Below are 19,518 nucleotides of genomic sequence, written 5' to 3'. Positions count from 1 at the left end.
TCGAACTCAGCACTGCCTTCCTAACCTGCAATCTTCTTCCTGACCTCTCTGCCCCCACCCCACTCCGGCCTATCACCCTCACCTTGACCTCCTTCCACCTATCGCATCTCCAACGCCCCTCCCCCAAGTCCCTCCTCCCTACCTTTTATCTTAGCCTGCTGGACACACTTTCCTCATTCCTGAAGAAGGGCTTATGCCCGAAACGTCGATTCTCCTGTTCCTTGGATGCTGCCTGACCTGCTGCGCTTTTCCAGCAACACATTTTCAGCTCAGCTGTTATAGGTCCCCAGAAAAATAGTCCGCCAAAGCTTGCTGTAAAAATTAGCAATGAATAATTTGTTGATGAGTACAGGATCTGCAGTGTGTGAAGCTGTAGCCCTGCAAGGAGAGAAAATTGATGCAGAAACAAAAGAAAATGATAATTACACTTGACATCAGGTAGTTGGTCTGTTTATGGCCCTTTATTCAACACTGTCTAAAGTATATTCTCCATCTGTTTCTCATCTGACAAATCCAGTAGCACCTCATGAATCTCAAACTACTGACTGAATGTCAGACCTGCAAAAGGTGCCTACTTTTCCATTCAGTTTCCCAACTGCCAAAACAAATACATATTGAATATATATTCAATTCATTAACATGGAACCTCAGCAAACAGTGCTTTAAAGTGTAAACGAATGCAGCATTTTCCTCTAAAAATTCTAAATATCAAGCATAATGAACCATGAAATGAGGACAACTTAGACTAATAAGCCCCCTTGTTCTACTGAGGGTGAATAATCTATTGCTTCATAAAGCATACTCCACTTTTTTATTCTCAAGGAGAGTTCTGCATAAATGATTTACCCTCTAAAAATAAATAAATCTCCAAAATATTCATTTAGCTTTTTTTTGCACTGGCTCTGTCAACATCACTCAAAGCCTGTCCAATCAGCACTGGAACCATCATTCCCAGATGAGTATTGTATCCTCTCAAATCAACAACCATCTTCATTTCAGATGATTTTATTTCCAAATCAAATTACTTAACCCCTCCAAACAAGGAGCTGGATTTTAATTTAGGTTTTATTTTAACGTGTGCATAAATAGTTGGATTGTTTCCTCGTAATCCTAATACTGTTTCGTATGAACTTGGTCAATTTCAAACTTGGGCTATATTTGTGTCCATATCAAATGGAACAATTTGTTTATATCTATATGCTCACTAACATTTAAAGATCCGGATCACATTGTTTTCTCATATTTCACTCTGCAGGTCTTTCCACCAGCAACAGGGTCTATAATTGTGCTAATTTCTCACTATACATCTGGCTGAAGGTATAGTGGCCAAAACAACACATACATTTGAAATGTAGTCTCATCTGTGAGGCATACAAAGTGGCACGATTTACTCTGATGACTACTTTGTGATAAATGAATTAAATTAAAAGTTTATTTCATAATACAGGATTATAAAACTTTTATTAGTCTTTTACTTGTTCTGCTCTGAAGCTATAAGTCTGTTATCTTCCTTTTAATTAAGTTCTTGAGATATACTTTAAATTTTATTGGCTTTTCAGGAATACGTTCACTCTAAAGGGAATTAGTAAAAAATATTTCTGCAAACAACTAAGAACAGATTACAAAGTAAGTCCACAGAATGTGCAGGGTTATTGTTCTAAACATTTATAATTTACAGTTTACAACACAGTTGGAGTACTTAATTTAGACACCAGAGTATAGGAAGGAGTCAGAGGTTAGAGGTGATACAAAAAAGATTTACTAGAATGCTGCCTAGGTGTGGCAGTAGAACAGTTAAAGCAGAGAAAGTTAATGGGAGATTTAGAATATGTGCTCAAAACCATGAGAGTTCAACTATTGTTATTATGCAGTGAGTTGCTCTGATTTGGCATACATTGCCTGAAAGGCATAAGGAAGGGGATTTCAAAAAAAGAGGGAGGAGAAAAGATTTGCTGAACAATGAGGAAACAGTAGGCAAGTGGGTTAATTGAATAATCCTTTCAAGAGTCAGTGCAAGCACAATAGACCTAATGGCTTCCTTCTGTGCTGTAATCTATACATCAAAGCATGTTTGTTTGTTGACAACTCCTCCAAGGTCCTCGTGCCTATCTTAATGAACCTTACTGAGGGGACAGATGACTTCTTGAACCAGAAGGCAAGGGTTACAACTTCTTTTAAAAAAATGATTTGGAGATGCTGGTGTTGAACTGGGGTGTACAAAGTTAAAAATCACAACACCAGGTTATAGTCCAACAGGTTTAATTGAAAGCACTAGCTTTTGGAGCGCCACTCCTTCATCCACCTAATGAAGGAGCGGTACTCCGAAAGCTAGCGCTTCCAATTAAATCTGTTGGACTATAGCCTGGTGTTGTGTGATTTTTAACTTTTAAAAAAACGTATTTGTATTGTTTTCAGACCTTATTTTTAATTTCCAACTCTTTCTTTCCTGGATTAGGATAATTAGCTGAGCTTGTTCTGTTGTAATCACATGAAGCACAAGACATAGCTGCTTCCAAGAAATAGTTCCTTTTCATATTTTCAACATACCTCTTGCCTCAGCTGTAGCATCAATGTAGCCAAGAATGAGGCAGTCTCACAACACATATTTCACACAAGCCCAGTATTCCGTGGCGTTTTCTACATCGCTACAACTCAAAGTTGATAATCTTAAAGAAGATGAGCAATTATTTTAATTCTGAATGCTTAAGCGTAAGGGTAGTGAAACAATAAGATTTTAAATGCAGTTGTTATATCACAAGACATTAGAAGATTGCCTTACAGGAAAAAAAATGGTGTGACCAATTTCCCTCATGTTTGTAAACAAAATAAAAGCGCTTACTCTCTGATTTGTGGAATCCCAAACGGCCAGACCAAAATAGTCCTTCTCCAGAAGGTTAAGATGTTGGCACACTTTGGCAAAGAGTTCATGTCCCTTGGAATGTCTCTGTAATACAAAATAGTGAATATTATTCCCTAAAATTGTCAGTTTGTTGTATTTTATGTATTGACTTATTAAATTATTTTAATTCTCAATATTAAAACTCACAAGAGCCACATCACTAAGTACTGCACATGCATTGCTACAGTATAATTATGAATGTTGCCACTAGGATTGTTTTGTTCAGCGTTTTACAGACTTTGTGCTATCAAATGCTTAATGGAATTTTGAGTTAAGGAGTAAAATCCAGATAGGTGGAGCCTTTAGAGATACTATAACAATTTTTAAAAATTTGTTAAAAAAGTTTTCTGAACAAGCCTAGCGACAGCACTAGTAGTGATCACATTCTCACAAAAACACATCTGCAAATGAAAGTATCTCATCACTATAAATATGAAATGTATTTTGATGACCTGAACATTTATTTGCATCGGCATTAAGCTAGTACATTTAAACACTGGCTCCCATCAACTGGCAGAATCAATGCACCTCCTGACTAACAACAGTGTGATAGGATCCAATGTTAGGCCATGCCAGGATCACTTCAAGCATTTACTTTGCACTTTGTGGGCAGTTCAGCTCTGGGGTCTTGCAACCACAGGAAACTAAAAAGGTAATTTAGTTTCAGAAGTGTAATATTGTTATGAACAATATAATACGGCAATCCAATAATAACTTAAACCACACTATTCCATCCTGGATACAATTCAAGATAAATTAATTCTGGTTATCTTAAAGACACTCATCTGCATCTCGTGTAAATCACCAAGTACGTAATACTGAAAAATGGATTTTTACAAACAAATTACTAAACTGCTTAATTCTACCATAGCCCATTATTTCCAAGGATCACAAAGCTAAATGCAGTCATGACAAATTCAGTAACCCCTTCCTGATTAGAACCCAAGCTTGAAATTCCTCTGGTTTTAAGTTCGTCCATTCCCAAACATTTGTTTGGAACCATAGCGGCATTTCACAAGATTGTAGTTATCTTGTGCCTTTCAATAGAAATAATTTAGGTGAACCATCTGATAAAGCAGGCTGGTGTTCGAGAACAGAACTGCCAAAGCACTGCATCATACAGAGGTGAACTTGCAACCTCACCCATATCAGTTACTAACTGTTAAGATTACCAATTAGTAGCAACAACGAAAGATTCAGAAGCTTTTGTGCAGGTATGAAGATGAAAGTTAGAAAGATTACCCCAGAGCGTCCTTGCACACCTAGTAGCTGGTTAAATGGTGCAAAAGACAAATACCTGGAGGCAGGTTCCCTTCCCATCCTCTCAGTTGGTATATGGTGCATGAGGACCAAAGAGGAGGCGGGAAAACACAAAACAACATTTGTCTCACATTGTTATATAAATTTGTGAAGTAAAATACTATTGCTTAGTTATTTTTCATAGAGACTTGTTAATTATTGGGCATGTGAAGTTTGGTTAAAACTTGTGTGTTTGTAATGAAATTCCTCCAAGCTAACTCCCAAAATTTTAATCAATAGTTAAAAGGTTACAGAGAAAATATTCAATGCTGGAAAAAGTGCAAAATTATTACCTCAACATCACACTGAAATTCAGTTTCATCCAATAGAGTCACCTTGCAACGCATGGTTTTGGATTTTTTGGTAATCTTTGGAAGTGGTTTCAAAGCTTCGCTGGTTTGTGGCTCCGTACTTTGACCTTGTTTCTCTTCAGGAGTTTCTAGTTTTACTTCATCCTTAATCACTGAATCCTTCTCGAGAAGAAGATCTTCTTTCTCCTCTTGTGCTGGCTACAAGTCAAAATCAAGCACATAATTTAAACAGCAAAGATATATTTTCATAAAACTTGTGCTGATATAAACTATACTTGTATATTCAAGTATGATGCTAAGCTCAGTGGCAACTAAGTTAAGGAAAAAAATTTGCATTTCATCCTACAGGGGCCAACTAACTTCAAAGATTGTTTGAAAAATGCTGATAGCATGTAGAATTACAGGAGTAAATGTTGGCAGAAAAATGGCATCACTAAGTTTGTAACAGCAATGAGAGTATTCAGAAAGGATGTACCCTACCCTGACTGTTTCGACTTCACTGCATTGCACTGAATCAAATTGCTTTGTGTGACTTATACAGAACAATGAGGAGTATGGATCTGTGTCAGTCTTTTTTAAAAAATAAACTGAAATTATAATCTAATGATCTGATTTTTAATGTGTGGCATTCTACATATAAAATATGATCTGTTCTTATCCTGATGAAAGTAAATAAATTTTAGACAGTTTAGAACTGACTGACATCACACACATAGCCAAATGTCCATCTTTTTATTTCAACATAACTGTTAAAAGACAATGTTAAACAAAATTAAATCCTTTATTCAATAGATTTCCAAACCAGAAGTGTATTTTTGTTACACCATCTGTCTGGTTGCAAATTGTGATGTGGACAGAAAAAGAACAAATCAATTTGACATCACTTTTAGGCCATCTTTGGCTACAGAGTAGCAGAAGTTTGGCAATACATGAATGATTTACTGACTGTAAAACTACAAAACGTGTTCATGTTATTAATGACAGTGAACAAACTGGCAATTCTAAATTTGCTAGAGAACATTCTTCTCAGGAGGTAGCAAGTTTTTTATTCCATGCATCCAACATACTAAGGAAACCTGCAAAACTGCACCTTGTGTTCATGCTTTACTGAACTACAGCCAAAATAAAATGTAGCAAATAAAAAAAGACGTGTTAATTTAAATGACCAAATATTTGTGTTTCGCAATTTAAAGTTTGAACAAGTCTGAGAACACCACTACCTGAAAATGTTTCTCCAAGCCATACACATTCTAACTTTGAATCATTCCTTCCACTATAGCTGACCCCTTTCCTAATATCACTATGGGTGACCCCACACTAAAGCAGTTTCATTACCATCTCTTCAAGGGAAATTAGGAATAGGCAACAAAGCATTGCCTACAAATTGTGACTGAATTTTTAAAAATCAAACATTTGCATATCAACAATTTATAAGTCTGAATATTTTTCAATTCAATTAGTCTGTCAAAAATCCACTTGCCAATTCCTCAGCTGTTCAATGGAAAGTAATTATTAATATTACAAATTTATATTAGGTCATCTGATAGAAAGATCTGGGATCACCTGAATGCAAATTGGTCTTTGCTAACTTTTAATTTAAATTTCAGTAGTACTATAATTTAATTACATTAACATCTTTTAATCAAATGGATTAAACACTTAATAAAGTGCAAGCCTCTGGTGAAAGATTGTTGAAAATTAGATTGCAAACATCAAGACTCTTCACATAGATGGTCTCATACGGTGGAGCCTTGCTGGCTGTGAATAAAGTTCAGAATATTATGTTTCCATTCATGTAAAAACATTTCAAACAGCAATAAAAAACCAATTGTATTCTGATTTAAGATTTGTCCACCAATGCGGCAACACTACTAAAAATAGTTGTTTCCAAATTTCTGCAGTGATAACGTAGACAAGAAAAATAAACTGCAGTCAGTGCTGGTATAATGCAGTACTTCCATTCTCATGCAACCCCATGTTACAAGAAAATCACATAAAAGCAGCACCATTTAAACTAATGGGGCCAGTATTGCATAATAACCAATACACACTTTAAAAGATCGCCTTTTAAAAACAGTGTCCCCAATTCTTCAATCATGTTATAGTGAATTTGCATTAATGAAACACGTTATCGCAGATCGATCTGTACAAAATAGGACAGACACTAGAGCTTTAATCAAGTTAAATGGAAGTCTAATCATGGGCATTTCTTAAAAGGTAACTGTTTTCCAAACATCATATACAGAGAAACTCTAACTCACCAACAACAATGTTTTTGATGCAAAAACAACAAACATATTCTGGGAAATGGTTGGTCAGAAAAATGTATTCTACCCAAAAGTTGCTGTTTTTGTTCTTAAAATGAGAAAGAAAACCACTAATTCAAAGCATAAACAAATGGATTGTGACCTTTTCATTAATCCTTCTCACTACATGAATGTATTTATTTAATTGACAATTGTTAGGATTCAACACTATGACTGAATGCATTGCATATGCGCACAATTTTCTGACAACTAGGGAATCAAAATAAGACTTGAAAACCAATTTTGTGAAACTCTCAGACATTTTCAAATTGGTTGGTAAGAGTTCTTATTGTATTCTTGCATAGTAGATCAATAAGTTAGGAAGAAAAAGCAAAACAGTTAAATTGTAAATAGGGAGAATGGCTGTAAGGAATAATAATTTAGCAGATTTATTTTGTTATTTACAATTACATTTTAAGTTCTTAGTAATTTTGATAACAATTATGAATTTGGATAACTTTGGGAGCATTGGTGTTTATTTCAAAATCAGTGCTTCAGTCAAAAACCTATAAATCAAACGGGAGGAGAGGAATCTTTGTATCTAAGAACACCTTTCACAATAATGTATGTTTCATCCAAGCTCTGTATATTGCTATTGTAGGGCTTCCCTTGGGACATAGAACCACTTTTATGGGCGGCACGGTAGCAAAGTAGTTAGCACTGCTGCCTCACAGCGCCAGATTCCCGGGTTCAATTCCCACCTCAGGCGACTGACTGTGTGGAGTTTGCACATTCTCCCTGTGTCTGCGTGGGTTTCCTCCGGGTGCTCCGGTTTCCTCCCATAGTCCAAACATGTGCAGGTTAGGTGAACTGGCCAAGCTAAATTGCCTGTAGTGTTAGGTGAAGGGGTAAATGTAGGGGAATGGGTCTGGGTGGTTTGCACTTCGGCGGGTCGGTATGGACTTGTTGGGCCGAAGGGCCTGTTTCCACACTATAAGTAATCTAATCTAAGTATCTAAGTAATAGATGCTAATTGTAAATCAACAAATTTAAAGCAATAAATAAAAGTTTCCCACCACGTAATGGTTATCCACCTAAGAATGGATTAAATGACAGAAACACCTGTTACCTGTGTTTCAACACTACTCAGGGAATGTAAATCTAAAGTTGCTTCTTCTTCAATATTATCATCCAACTCCTGATCAGCAATAGGGGCCCCTTGTCCTCTTTCTTCTTTTTGCTCTACAGAATTCAGTTGTTGTTGTAGTTGTATAGCATTGTCCTCCACAGAAGCTAATCCAGTTTCCTTTCCACACTCTTCTTCTGAAATCTGAGATTTGGGTCTCTTCAGCCAGCCAGGTAAGAAGCGAGACAATCCTTTGCTGCTTGAGGACTGCGCCTTCTCTGCTTCCTCTTTGTGGGCTGGACCACCGTTGACTGGTACTGCTGCTGTTTGCTTGTCCACTACTTCTGTGAGCTGCTGATTCTCCTTTGGCTGTTTCTCTGCTTTGTCAAAGTTGGGAGGCTCTTGTTGCTCAGAACTTGACTGCTGCTGTTGGGGATTTCCTGCTGCAGTGTTTGAGCTAACTTCTGTGGCCATGATGAAGCTGCATTTAAAAACAAAGTTAAAAAGTATAAGATACAAATGTTTTGGACAGTTACAGCTAAAGTACAGTATATTATGATTCTCTGACTCAATTTAATGATTCCTGAGATAAACATGCTAAAATGAATTTCTGAACTGTCAGAAGAAATTAAATGTTACTCAGTATTTAAGTTAATGAAGTCACAAAGCAAAGTATACAAATCAAAGGAACAAAACCATTCCTGGAAGGAATGTATAGTGGAATTATATTTTCTAATAAAGCAAACATACCATGAGGCTTTAGAAATAATCTAAATGTTTTTAATGCTTTCCAGGGGATATCTGGCAAATTAAGTGGGGAGGAACAAGTACAAATTGTATGTGTTAATCCATGGACAAATTGAGAGAAACAATAAGTTTCACTATATTTTCTTCATGCTGTAATAGAGCTGGATAATATTATGAAGATAAAAGTTGGTTTTCAAAATATGTATCTTAAAAGTTATGTAGTTACACCCAAACTCTATGGAAACCAGTACCAAACAAATTCACTTCATCTCCCAAGGAGACCATATCATATGGTCAGTCATTACCTACACTGCACAACAGAAGGGAACTCCCTTGAATGAACTCCCTATGCTGTCAAAAACAATTGTGTATCTGGCACTAACTTGTATATTGGACTCCAATATGCATACTTCTAAAAAGCAGATTAGCTGCTAAAATACCAATGAAGCAATTCCCCCCACAGATCCTCGTTTCAACTACGAACCTTGCAAAAACCATGGTACACCATTTGGGGAACCACCACATTTCATTATTTAGCAAAATGGACCAGATTGTGGGGAGTGGGACATCTTTATGAGGCATATCACTGCATGATTTTTCCATCAACTTTTGGCTTAAAAAATTCTTGTGCCATACTTTGTCAAGTGCATGTTGGTAACAACATTGTCACAGCAACTGGACAAGCAGTCTATCTCCTTATCCAATGCAATTTAAGGATTGAGAAATAAACTGGAGACACAGAAGAAAGCAAATTGTAGTCAATATCTTACAGAAAGAAATGATAAGAAATAATGATGGGAGAGAGTGCTCAAGAGAGATGGAAGATTAAAAAAGGAATTTATTACATGTTTAAGTTGTTCTCTTCTAGTTTATGAAAGGTTTATTGACACTAACAATAATCAAGTCTTAAAAAAAAGGCATTTATGCTCTTAACAATTATAACGTTCTGCTATGAACTTAGTCATAATTAATTTATGAATACACAATTTCTTAAAATAACAGCTAAGTGCCCGTTTTTGTGAGAGAGGCAATGGTGGAGCAGTGTAAGTTGTTCTGAAGATTAACAACTCATGCTATCACTCTTAAAAGTTCCTCAACTTGCCCATTTTTTTGTGCAATAATGACAGCATGCACTGTTAAATTTCAAGCAAACTTTGGATCATCAAATGATCTACACTAAAACCGAATCTGTCAACAGCACAATACTGTAGAAAGATGTGCTACAATACTTTTAATATCCAGTAGAGACTTCAAGGCTACCTCAAGAAGCATCAGAAAACATCACAGTAAAGGAGAATGTGGATGACTAATGATGGGCAACCTGTTTCATTCGTCTTTTAAGAGGAATATTTTGGGAGTATCTCAAATCGTCTTAAATAGATCTTAAGAAAATTGCAGGAGTGTAATGTCTCTTTGAACCAACCATTCTACTGGTCACAATTTTTTTAAACAACGTCAACCTGCTCGGTTTGTTCTGAATCCTGGAGCAGGTGGGACGTGAACCTAGGCTTTCTGGCTCAGAGACAGGGATACTATCGATGTGTAGAAAGTGAGGTCTGCAGATGCTGGAGATCAGAGCTGGAAATGTGTTGCTGGAAAAGCGCAGCAGGTCAGGCAGCATCCAAGCAACAGGAGAATCGACGTTTCGGGCATAAGCCCTGAAGAAGGGCTTATGCCCGAAACGTCGATTCTCCTGTTGCTTGGACGCTGCCTGACCTGCTGCGCTTTTCCAGCAACACATTTCCAGCATACTATCGATGTGTCACAAGAGTCCCTTCACTGGTCACAATATAAATTTAAACATTTCACCCAGTTATCAACATGGCCAACTATATATTTTATCAATATTAGGTTCAACAAACAAAACTACTGATCGATGTACTACTCCTTAATACGCCCTAGAGACTAACCATTCATTGTGCAAATCCTTGCCTTACCAAACCTCCCAAAATGCATCGCCTCACATTTGTCAAGAGTAAATTTCCGTGTAAACTTCCATTGCTCTGCCCAATTTACCAGCTGATCAACATCAGATTGTAGCCTGAGACCATCCTCCTCATTATCAACACAACCACCAATTTCATGTCTGTAAGCTCACCAATTATACCTCCCACATTTATATCCAAGTTGTTAATGTGCAGAACAAAGTAGCAAGGGTCCCAGCACTAACCCCTGTGGTACACCGCCGGTCAGAGGCTTATAAATCATAAAAACAACCCTCCACCATCACGCTTTGCTTTGTGTTATGCAAGGAGAAAGTGAGGTCTGCAGATGCTGGAGATCAGAGATAGAAATGTGTTGCTGGAAAAGCGCAGGTCAGGCAGCATCTAGGGAACAGGAGAATCGACGTTTCGGGCATTCCTGAAGAAGGGCTAATGCCCGAAACGTCAATTCTCCTGTTCCCTAGATGCTGCCTGACCTGCTGCGCTTTTCCAGCAACACATTTCCATCTTTGTGTTATGCAAGCCAATTTTAGATCCAGCTTTCCAATTTGCCTTGGATTCCATTACTTTTAAGACCAGTGTTCCATGTGGAACCTTGTCAAAGGCCTTGATGAAGTCCACATAAAACACATCAACTGCACCACCATCATCAATAATTTAATCACACGTTGCATGCTTTGGAGTAAGTATCACTTCTTAATGTAAACTTAGAGGTTAATGTGTGTACTATTTGAACAAATTTGGTTTTTTTGTGGTGGAGGTAGCTTTATTTTTATTTATTTTTTAACATATTAGAACCACAGCATATGATAATAACCCAAAATTCAGAAAATATTTACCTGTATATGATTTTATTGTTTGGGAGTCTAAGGCAGCTCACTAAGATTGCCCTTTTAATAAAAAGTAACCAGGATTGTTACATGGACTAAATATGACAAATGTAGTGCTGTTCATCAGATAATTATCAACAACATTAATCACATACTGGATGATTACAATTCTAAATGTTTTCTATTTTTATGCAATGGCAAAAGTGAGGCACAAACCTGCGTATAAAAAAGGAACCTCATTCAATTCCCTCCTAACTTTTCTATAACAAAAATTTGTAGTCATGTCTAATTACATTATACAAGACATTGTTACTGGTACTCAACTATCAGTACGGCTGGTGGTCACAGTACCATAATAATCAAAACTTATACCCGTAACTACAAGTTATTTAGTACAAATGGCTGATTAATCTGGCATTTCAATGTATACTATATTGGTGTTCCTGCAATTTTGTGTACTTAAAAGGAAATATTAAGCACAGATGGGATAAACAAATTGCCAAGTTTGATTTGTTTGGATTGGCCCAGAGGGAAGAACTGAGTAATGCAGGCGTTAACCAGTATGTGTCAAGGTTATTTTAATACACATCAAAAAATAAAAATAAAAAAAAAAGTATAAACTTTATTTCCGGATCCACCTAGAAGTAAGCTGCAAACACTGCAGAATACTTGTAAACAAGATAGTTGAACTGAATTACGAAACAAAGTAAAATCACAGGATGTGCCCGAAGGAGGAAGTCATTTGAAGAACAACTTTTCAGAGTAAGTAATAGACCATGGCCAAATTCACATGCAAAGCAGGATATCCGCCATGTAGCAATATGATCTGACAGTAATGGTCAAGGTAACATACATTAAAATGTTTGAACTAGAAAACTGACTTATGCTAATATCACAGGTATCTTATTATGTTAAAGAAAAACAAACAGAAGATTACGCCACTCTTTCCGCCACCCCCCCCCCCAAAAAAAAATGGTTATAACTGGAAACTCTGATCCCGATTTAGCTTTAGTTCCCTAAGTTTTTCATGGAAATGTACTGCCTGGGAAAAATAAGCTCTTAGTGGGAGGTAACTCGTAAACTGGGACTGGTAGCAGAAGGGGGAAATATGCTTATGCACATACTTTCTTGGATGATATGCCCTTGACAAATGCTCCTTGAGAAACCAGTATGCTTTAATTTCCATCTTATACACTCAGCTCAACAGTGAGGCATAGTGGTGTGGGTCTGAAACTCATTATTATGGAATTGCATGACTCGGAATTGGATCCAATTGAGGTACAGGTATCCCCCGCTTTTTGAACGTTTGTTTAGCGCCAATTCAGTTTTACGAAAGATGTACTATAGTATAGTACCTGTTCTCATCAGCCGAAAGAGGATTTTCATTCTTACGAAAAAGTGCGCACAGTAAGAGTGGCACTGACAAGCGCCTTATCCGGAACCTAGACTCAGCATCAAGCCGCCATAGCTCTGAACTGTGTCTGTGAGCATCTGTGCTTTATCTCGATTTATTTTGTGCATCCATTAACAAGGTGTACCCTAATGTATCAGAAAAGCCTAAAAGGGCTCATAAGCCTGTTAAGCTTCGTGTAAAACTAGGTGTAACTCAGCATTTCCATCATGGTCAACAAAATAAAGACATTGTGTGTGCATAAAACTTACCTGCATCCACCATTCATACTATTTACATGCAGAGAGAAAGAATCTTGAAAGCTGCCGAAGTTACTATTGGTTCTGCTAGTAGCAAGTCGTCTCTTTTAGTCAGCATCCAGTAATTGATAAAATGGAAAGTCTATTGCTCGAGTGGATTGAGAGGTGTACAAAGTGTGATGTTCTGTTATCTTATACTTAAAGAGAAATCAGTCAGACTTTTTAATAAGCTGAAACAAAAAGCACTGGATGATGGTGGAGAAACTGTTGCAAAAGTGGAATTTAAAGGTAGTCATGAGTGGTTTGATTGGTTTTTGAGGTGAGATCAAAACATTTTTTGGGAAGGCTCAAAACTTTTTCCCATAAAAACGAATGGTAATTGCTTCTTCACTTTACGCCATTTCGGCTTACGAACAATTTCATAGGAACGCTCTATTTTCAGAGAGCGGGGTACACCTGTATACACGAAGAATCAACTTGCTTGCTGATTCAAACAAAAGCTGGAAATCCTGGTGATTACCAATTTCAACCTAGACTCACTACTTTTCAACCATGATGGAAGAGAGGTGAAAGGCATTTTAGTCTTCTTCCTCTTCTTTTAATGACAAGATCTCAATATCAATTAAGTGTACAGTATTTTAGTAGGGCTCTTGGCACAGTGGTGGCACCCTATCTTGGGACCAGGATGCTCAAGTTTCAATCCCACCTGCTCTATCGATGTATAGTAACATCTCTGAAAAGATTAAAAGTAACTACAGAGGAACCTCGATTATCCGAATACCAATTATCCGAAAATTGGATTATCTGAAGGAGATTTCGAGGTCCCGACAGAATCATTCCATCAAAGACGTGTGTCCAACACCAATTGCGTCTTTTGTTTACAGTGATTAAAAGTGCTGCTGAGAATAATCCTGGACTGATGGGAGCCAGGTACTATCTCTAAATGACTGACCTCCCACCCCCTCTCCCTCTTCCCACATGTTCCCTGGAGTTCTGCACAGATTATCTCTCCAACATTGTCCTGTACAGGGCAGAGGTGGAACGTGTCAAAACGTTGCAGTAAAAAGTTGTGTGCGCATGTGCGTGCATGCATGCTATTTGGAGATTCACCGCCCAAAAAGCAGTAGCAGCAGCAGCAGCAGTCTTGTTGTTGTGTTCAGTCAAGCTGCCCCGGACAGGGCACGGGAGCATGCAGGAGGGGAGTGTGGGGGCAGACGGGTGGGTGCTCACATGCGCTGTGCTGCTGCCTCCTCTCCAGAATGGGGAGCAGACTAAATAGGAAACTCCGAGCCCTAGAGGAAAGGCATTGAATTGATTAACCGAATAATTAATTATCCAAACGAAATTGTGCCCACCCATCTCATTTGGATAATCAAGGTTCCTCTGTACAGCATTACAACAGCTCTTGATGTGTATCGAGGAAAGCTGATCAAAAAATTATGCAAAAAAGATTTTCAAATGGATGTGTGCAAATATTAGGAAAGCTAAACAGAGGAAGAGTGCTGATCTGTCACTCAATGTACCATCTCCATGAACTGCAAGGTAAGCCCACGCTTTGATAAGAAGAGAGTGACAATGCATTCAAGGATTGTTCAAAAGCAAAAGATTCATACTCATGGCATCAGTTACCTGATGGCTAGTGGTTGTCTTCTAGGACAGCTGTACAGAAAAACAAGTCGAATAATAGGTTGAAATGGTGCCGAAAGTAGTATCAGTTGCTAAAAGTTCAGAACAAAGTCAATATTCTGTTAAAGATTCAATTGCTTAAAATCCAATTGCTTGAGAATAATTGGTTTAAATGTGAGTGGTTAGAAGGATTAAAGAGGCTTCACAGAAGTGTTTGCGACTTTTGAGAAAATTTGTAGCTTTGGCTGAGGTTCAAGTTGTAAGTTTGTTCACTGCGGTTGCAGGTTTGTTTTCAGGTGTTTCGTCACCATGCGAGGTAACATCATCAGATGCTGTTCTGACCCGCTTTCTATGTGTGTGTCTTGGTTCTTAAAGAGGGAGATATTATTTCTGGTTCTTTTTCCTCAGGGGTTGGTAAATGGGGTCCAAATCAACGTGTTTATTGATGGAGTTCCAGTTTGAACACCAGGCCTCTAGTGCGGGCCTCTGTTTAGCCTGTGCTAGGATGGATGTGTTGTCCCAATTGAAGTAGTGTCCTCTTCATCTATATGTAAGGATACTAATGATACTGGGTCATGTCTTTCAGTGGCTAGTAGGTGTTCATGTATCCTGGTGGCTAGATTTCTGCCTATCTGTTCGATGTAGTGCTTGTTACAGTCTTTACATAGTATTTTGTAAATGACTTGACCGAAGGGTCTGTTTCCGTGCTGTACACTTCTATGACTCTTATGCTGGTTGTTGGTAAAGGGAACTTTAGGTTCATCAGTGGCTGTTTCAATGTGTTGGTACATTTCTAGGCTACCATGATGCCAAGGAGTTGAGTAGTCGGGTAGTCATCTCTAAGATGTCTGCTATTGCAGCTAGAGTTTCTGGGCATGTTATGCCTACTTTTATGGGTTTGTGTGAGGTCAGTGCAGGACAGAGAAAGAAACCCACATTGCTAACTGACAGAGTTAGCAGTTACTGACTTTGCTGTTGAACTCATACATCGCTGTACATCGGCATGCGTCTGGGAAAATTAAAAAAAAAAGTGAAATTCACAACTGATCTTGGAGGAACCTGTTGTGAGGGATCACAGCACAGAAACAGATAAGTGGATGTTTTAAGCATGGCCTTAAAATAAATCTGCAGTAGTGAGTAGAGTGCACTCTTTCTTCATTATATGTTTTATTGAGCCATGTCTCTTGATTAAACTTAAAATATAGAACATAGAACAATACAGCACAGAACAGGCCCTTCGGCCCACGATGTTGTGCCGAACATTTGTCCTAGCTTAAGCACCCATCCATGTACCTATCCAATTGCCGCTTAAAGATCACCAAATCTGGTCATCTTATAAACCTCTATCAAGTCACTCCTCATCCTTCGCCGTTCCATTGAGAAAAGGCCTAGCACTCTCAACCTATCCTCCTACGACCTATTCTCCATTCCAGGCAACATCCTGGTAAATCTTCTCTGCACCCTCTCCAAAGCTTCCACATCTTTCCTAAAGTGAGGCGACCGGAACTGCACACAGTACTCCAAATGTGGCCTTACCAAGGTCCTGTACAGCTGCAACATCACTTCACGCCTCTTGAATTCAATCCCTCTGCTAATGAACGCTAATACACCATAGGCCTTCTTACAAGCTCTATCCACCTGAGTGGCAACTTTCAAAGATCAATGAACATAGACCCCCAGATTCCTCTGTTCCTCCACCTCACTAAGAATCCTACCGTTAACCCTGTATTCCGCATTCTTATTTGTCTTTCCAAAATGGTCAACCTCACACTTGGCAGGGTTGAACTCCATCTGCCACTCCTCAACTCAGCTCTGCATCATATCTAAGTCCCTTTACAGCCGACAACAGCCCTCCTCACTGTCCACAACTCCACCAATCTTCGTATCATCTGCAAATTTACTGACCCACCCTTTGACTCCCCCACCCAAGTCATTAATAAAAATTACGAACAGCAGAGGACCCAGAACTGATCCCTGCGGAACTCCACTTGTAACTGGGCTCCAGGCTGAATATTTACCATCTACCACTACTCTCTGACTTCGACCGGTTAGCCAGTTTTCTATCCAATTGGCCAAATTTCTCTCTATCCCATGCCTCCTGACTTTCCGCATAAGCCTACCATGGGGAACCTTATCAAAATATAAGCCATAAGTATTAATTTAACCTGGAGCAGTGTTTTGTAGAGGAATAAGACAGTGCTATTTACTGGGTTTGTAGATTGAAACAAGCAAAAATGGCCTTTAGTAGAGTGATATGCTCTTCTTGTCGGATGTGGGAGTTTATGAGGATTAAATGCTGTTGCCGTCCTATCACATTGAATGGATCGGTTGAAGAGGCAGTTAGAGGCAATAAGAATTTACAAGAGCAAGGGGATGTGATAGATGGCAGTTATAGGAAGGGGGGTGGGAGGGTGGGGAAAAGTCTCAGATACAGTCACATAGATGGGTCAACTCCAGGAAAGGTAAGAAAGGTAGGCAGGTAGTGCAGGAGTCTTCTGTGGCTATCCCCATTTCAAACAGGTATGCTGTTTTGGAAAATGTATGGGGTGATGGATTCTCAGAGGAAAGTAGCACGAACAGCCAAGTTTCTGGTATTGAGACTGGGTCTAATGTAATGAGAGGTACGCCGGGTTCCAAGTGATCAATTGTGTTAGGGGACTCTCTAGTCAGAGGTACATACAGACATTTCTGCGAAAAATCAGAATGGTGGGTTGCTTCCCTTGTGCCAGGATCAAGGATGTCTCAGAGAGGGTGCAGAATGTTTTCAAGGGAGGGAGGAGCTAGCAGGTGGTCATTGTACACATTTGAACCAATGACATAGGAAGGGAAAAGGTTGAGATTCTGAAGTGCGATTACAGAGTGTTAGGCTGGAATTTTAAAAAGGAGGCCCTCGAAAGTAGTAATATCTGGATTACACCCGGTGCTACGAGCTAGTGAGAACAGGAATAGAAGGATACAGCAGATGAACGCATGGCTGAGGAGCTGGTGTATAGGAGAAGCATTCACATTTTTGAATCATTGGAAGCGGTTTTGGGGTAGAAGTGACCTGTACAAGAAGGACGGATTGGAAGGGGACTAATGTACTGGAAGGGAGATTTAAACTAGTGAGGTGGGGTGGGGGTGCTGGTGGTGGGGCGTGAGACCCAGAGAGATACTGAGGAAAGATTTCAATCGGAGACTGGTACAGTTGAGAACAAAGGCAAGTCAACCAAACAAACAAACAAACAAACAAACAAGTCAGGGCAGGCAGGGACAAAGCAGCGAAAAAGGTAGGACTGATAAATTAAACTGCATTTATTTCAATGCAAGTGGCCTACCTGGGAAGGCAGATGAATTCAGGGCATGGTTAGGAACATGGGACGAGGATATCATAGCAATTACAGAAACGTGGCTCAGGGATAGACCGGACGGGCAGCTTAATGTTCCAGGACACAAATGCTACAGGAAGGATAGAAAGGGAGGAAGAGAGAAGTGGGAGTGGCACTTTAGATAAGGGAGAGCTTTACAACGGTACTGAAGGAGGATACACCTGGAAATACATCCAGGGAAGTTATTTGGTGGAACTGAGAAATGAGAGAGGGATGATCACTTATTGGGATTGTATTATAGACCCCCTAATGGTCAGAAGGAAATTGAGAAACAAACTTGTAAGGAGATCTCAGTTATTTGTAAGAATAATAGGGTGGTTATAGTAGGGGATTTTAATTTTCCAAACATGGACTGGGACTGCCATAGTGTTATGGGATTAGATGAAGAGGAATTTGTTAAGTGTGTACAATACAATTTTCTGATTCAGTATGTGGATGTACCTACTAGAGAAGGTGCAAAACTTGACCTACTCTTGGGAAATAAGGCAGGGCAGGTGACTGAGGTGTCACTGGGGGAGCACTTTGGGGCCAGCAACCATAATTCTATTTGTTTTAAAATAGTGATGGAAAAGGATAGACCACATCTAAAAGTTGAAGTCCTAAACTGGAGGAAGGCCAATTTTGATAGTATTAGGCAAGAACTTTCGAAAGCTGCTTGTGGGCAGATATTCGCAGGTAAAGGGTCGGCTGGAAAATAGGAAGCCTTCAGAAATGAGAATGAAAATCCAGAGAAAGTATATTCCTGTTAGGGTGAAAGGAAAGGCTGGTAGGTATAGGATGACTAAAGAAATTGAGGGTTTGGTTAAGAAAAAGAAGGAAGCCTATGCCAGGTATAGACAGGATAGATCGAGTTTGGTATGCTTTCCTTTATTGGTCAGAGTATTGAGTACAGGAGTTGCGGCTGTACAGGACATTGGTTAGGCCACTGTTGGAATATTGCTTGCAATTCTGGTTTTCTTCCTATTGGAAAGATGTTGTGAAACTTGAAAGGGTTCAGAAAAGATTTACAAGGATGTTGCCAGGGTTGGAGAATTTGAGCTACTAGGAGAGGTTGAACAGGCTAGGGCTGTTTTCCCTGGAGCGTCGGAGGCTGAGGGATGACCTTATAGAGGTTTACAAAACCATGACGGACATGGATAAAATAAATAGACAAAGTCTTTTCCTGGGGTGGGCAAGTCCAGAACTAGAGGGCATAGGTTTAGGGTTAGAGGGGTAAGATATAAAAGAGACCTATGGGGCAACCTTTTCATGTAGAGGGTGGTACATGTATGGAATGAGCTGCCAGAGGATGTGGTGGAGGCTGGTACAATTGCAACATTTAAGAGGCATTTGAATGGGTATATGAATAGGAAGGGTTTGGAGGGATATGGGCCGGGTACTGGCAGGTGGGACTAGATATGGTTGGGATATCTGGTCAGCATGGACAAGTTGGACCGAAGGGTTTGTTTCTGTGCTGTACATCTCTATGACTCT

At 39.0% G+C, this 19,518-nt stretch overlaps 1 protein-coding gene across 17 annotated transcripts in view; it reads right to left on the bottom strand.

Moving 5' to 3' along the window:
- The window catches only part of epb41a (erythrocyte membrane protein band 4.1a), a 213,375-nt gene that overhangs the window by 98,369 nt on the left and 95,488 nt on the right, over positions 1–19,518 (bottom strand). For 16 of the 17 annotated variants that reach the window (XM_043717312.1, XM_043717315.1, XM_043717314.1 and 13 more), the window contains 3 exons: positions 7,885–8,362; positions 4,492–4,707; positions 2,840–2,944 (listed from right to left, as the gene is read on the bottom strand). In XM_043717312.1, the coding sequence (XP_043573247.1) occupies positions 2,840–2,944; positions 4,492–4,707; positions 7,885–8,362 (799 nt within the window). Of the gene's footprint in view, positions 1–2,839; positions 2,945–4,491; positions 4,708–6,136; positions 6,268–7,884; positions 8,363–19,518 lie in introns of those variants that run through there. The other variant, XM_043717326.1, reaches the window with a different exon arrangement.

Source organism: Chiloscyllium plagiosum, chromosome 27 (assembly GCF_004010195.1).
Source record: "Chiloscyllium plagiosum isolate BGI_BamShark_2017 chromosome 27, ASM401019v2, whole genome shotgun sequence".
In the NCBI taxonomy this organism is placed as follows: domain Eukaryota; kingdom Metazoa; phylum Chordata; class Chondrichthyes; order Orectolobiformes; family Hemiscylliidae; genus Chiloscyllium; species Chiloscyllium plagiosum.
This window is presented reverse-complemented; position numbering and strand designations above follow the sequence as displayed.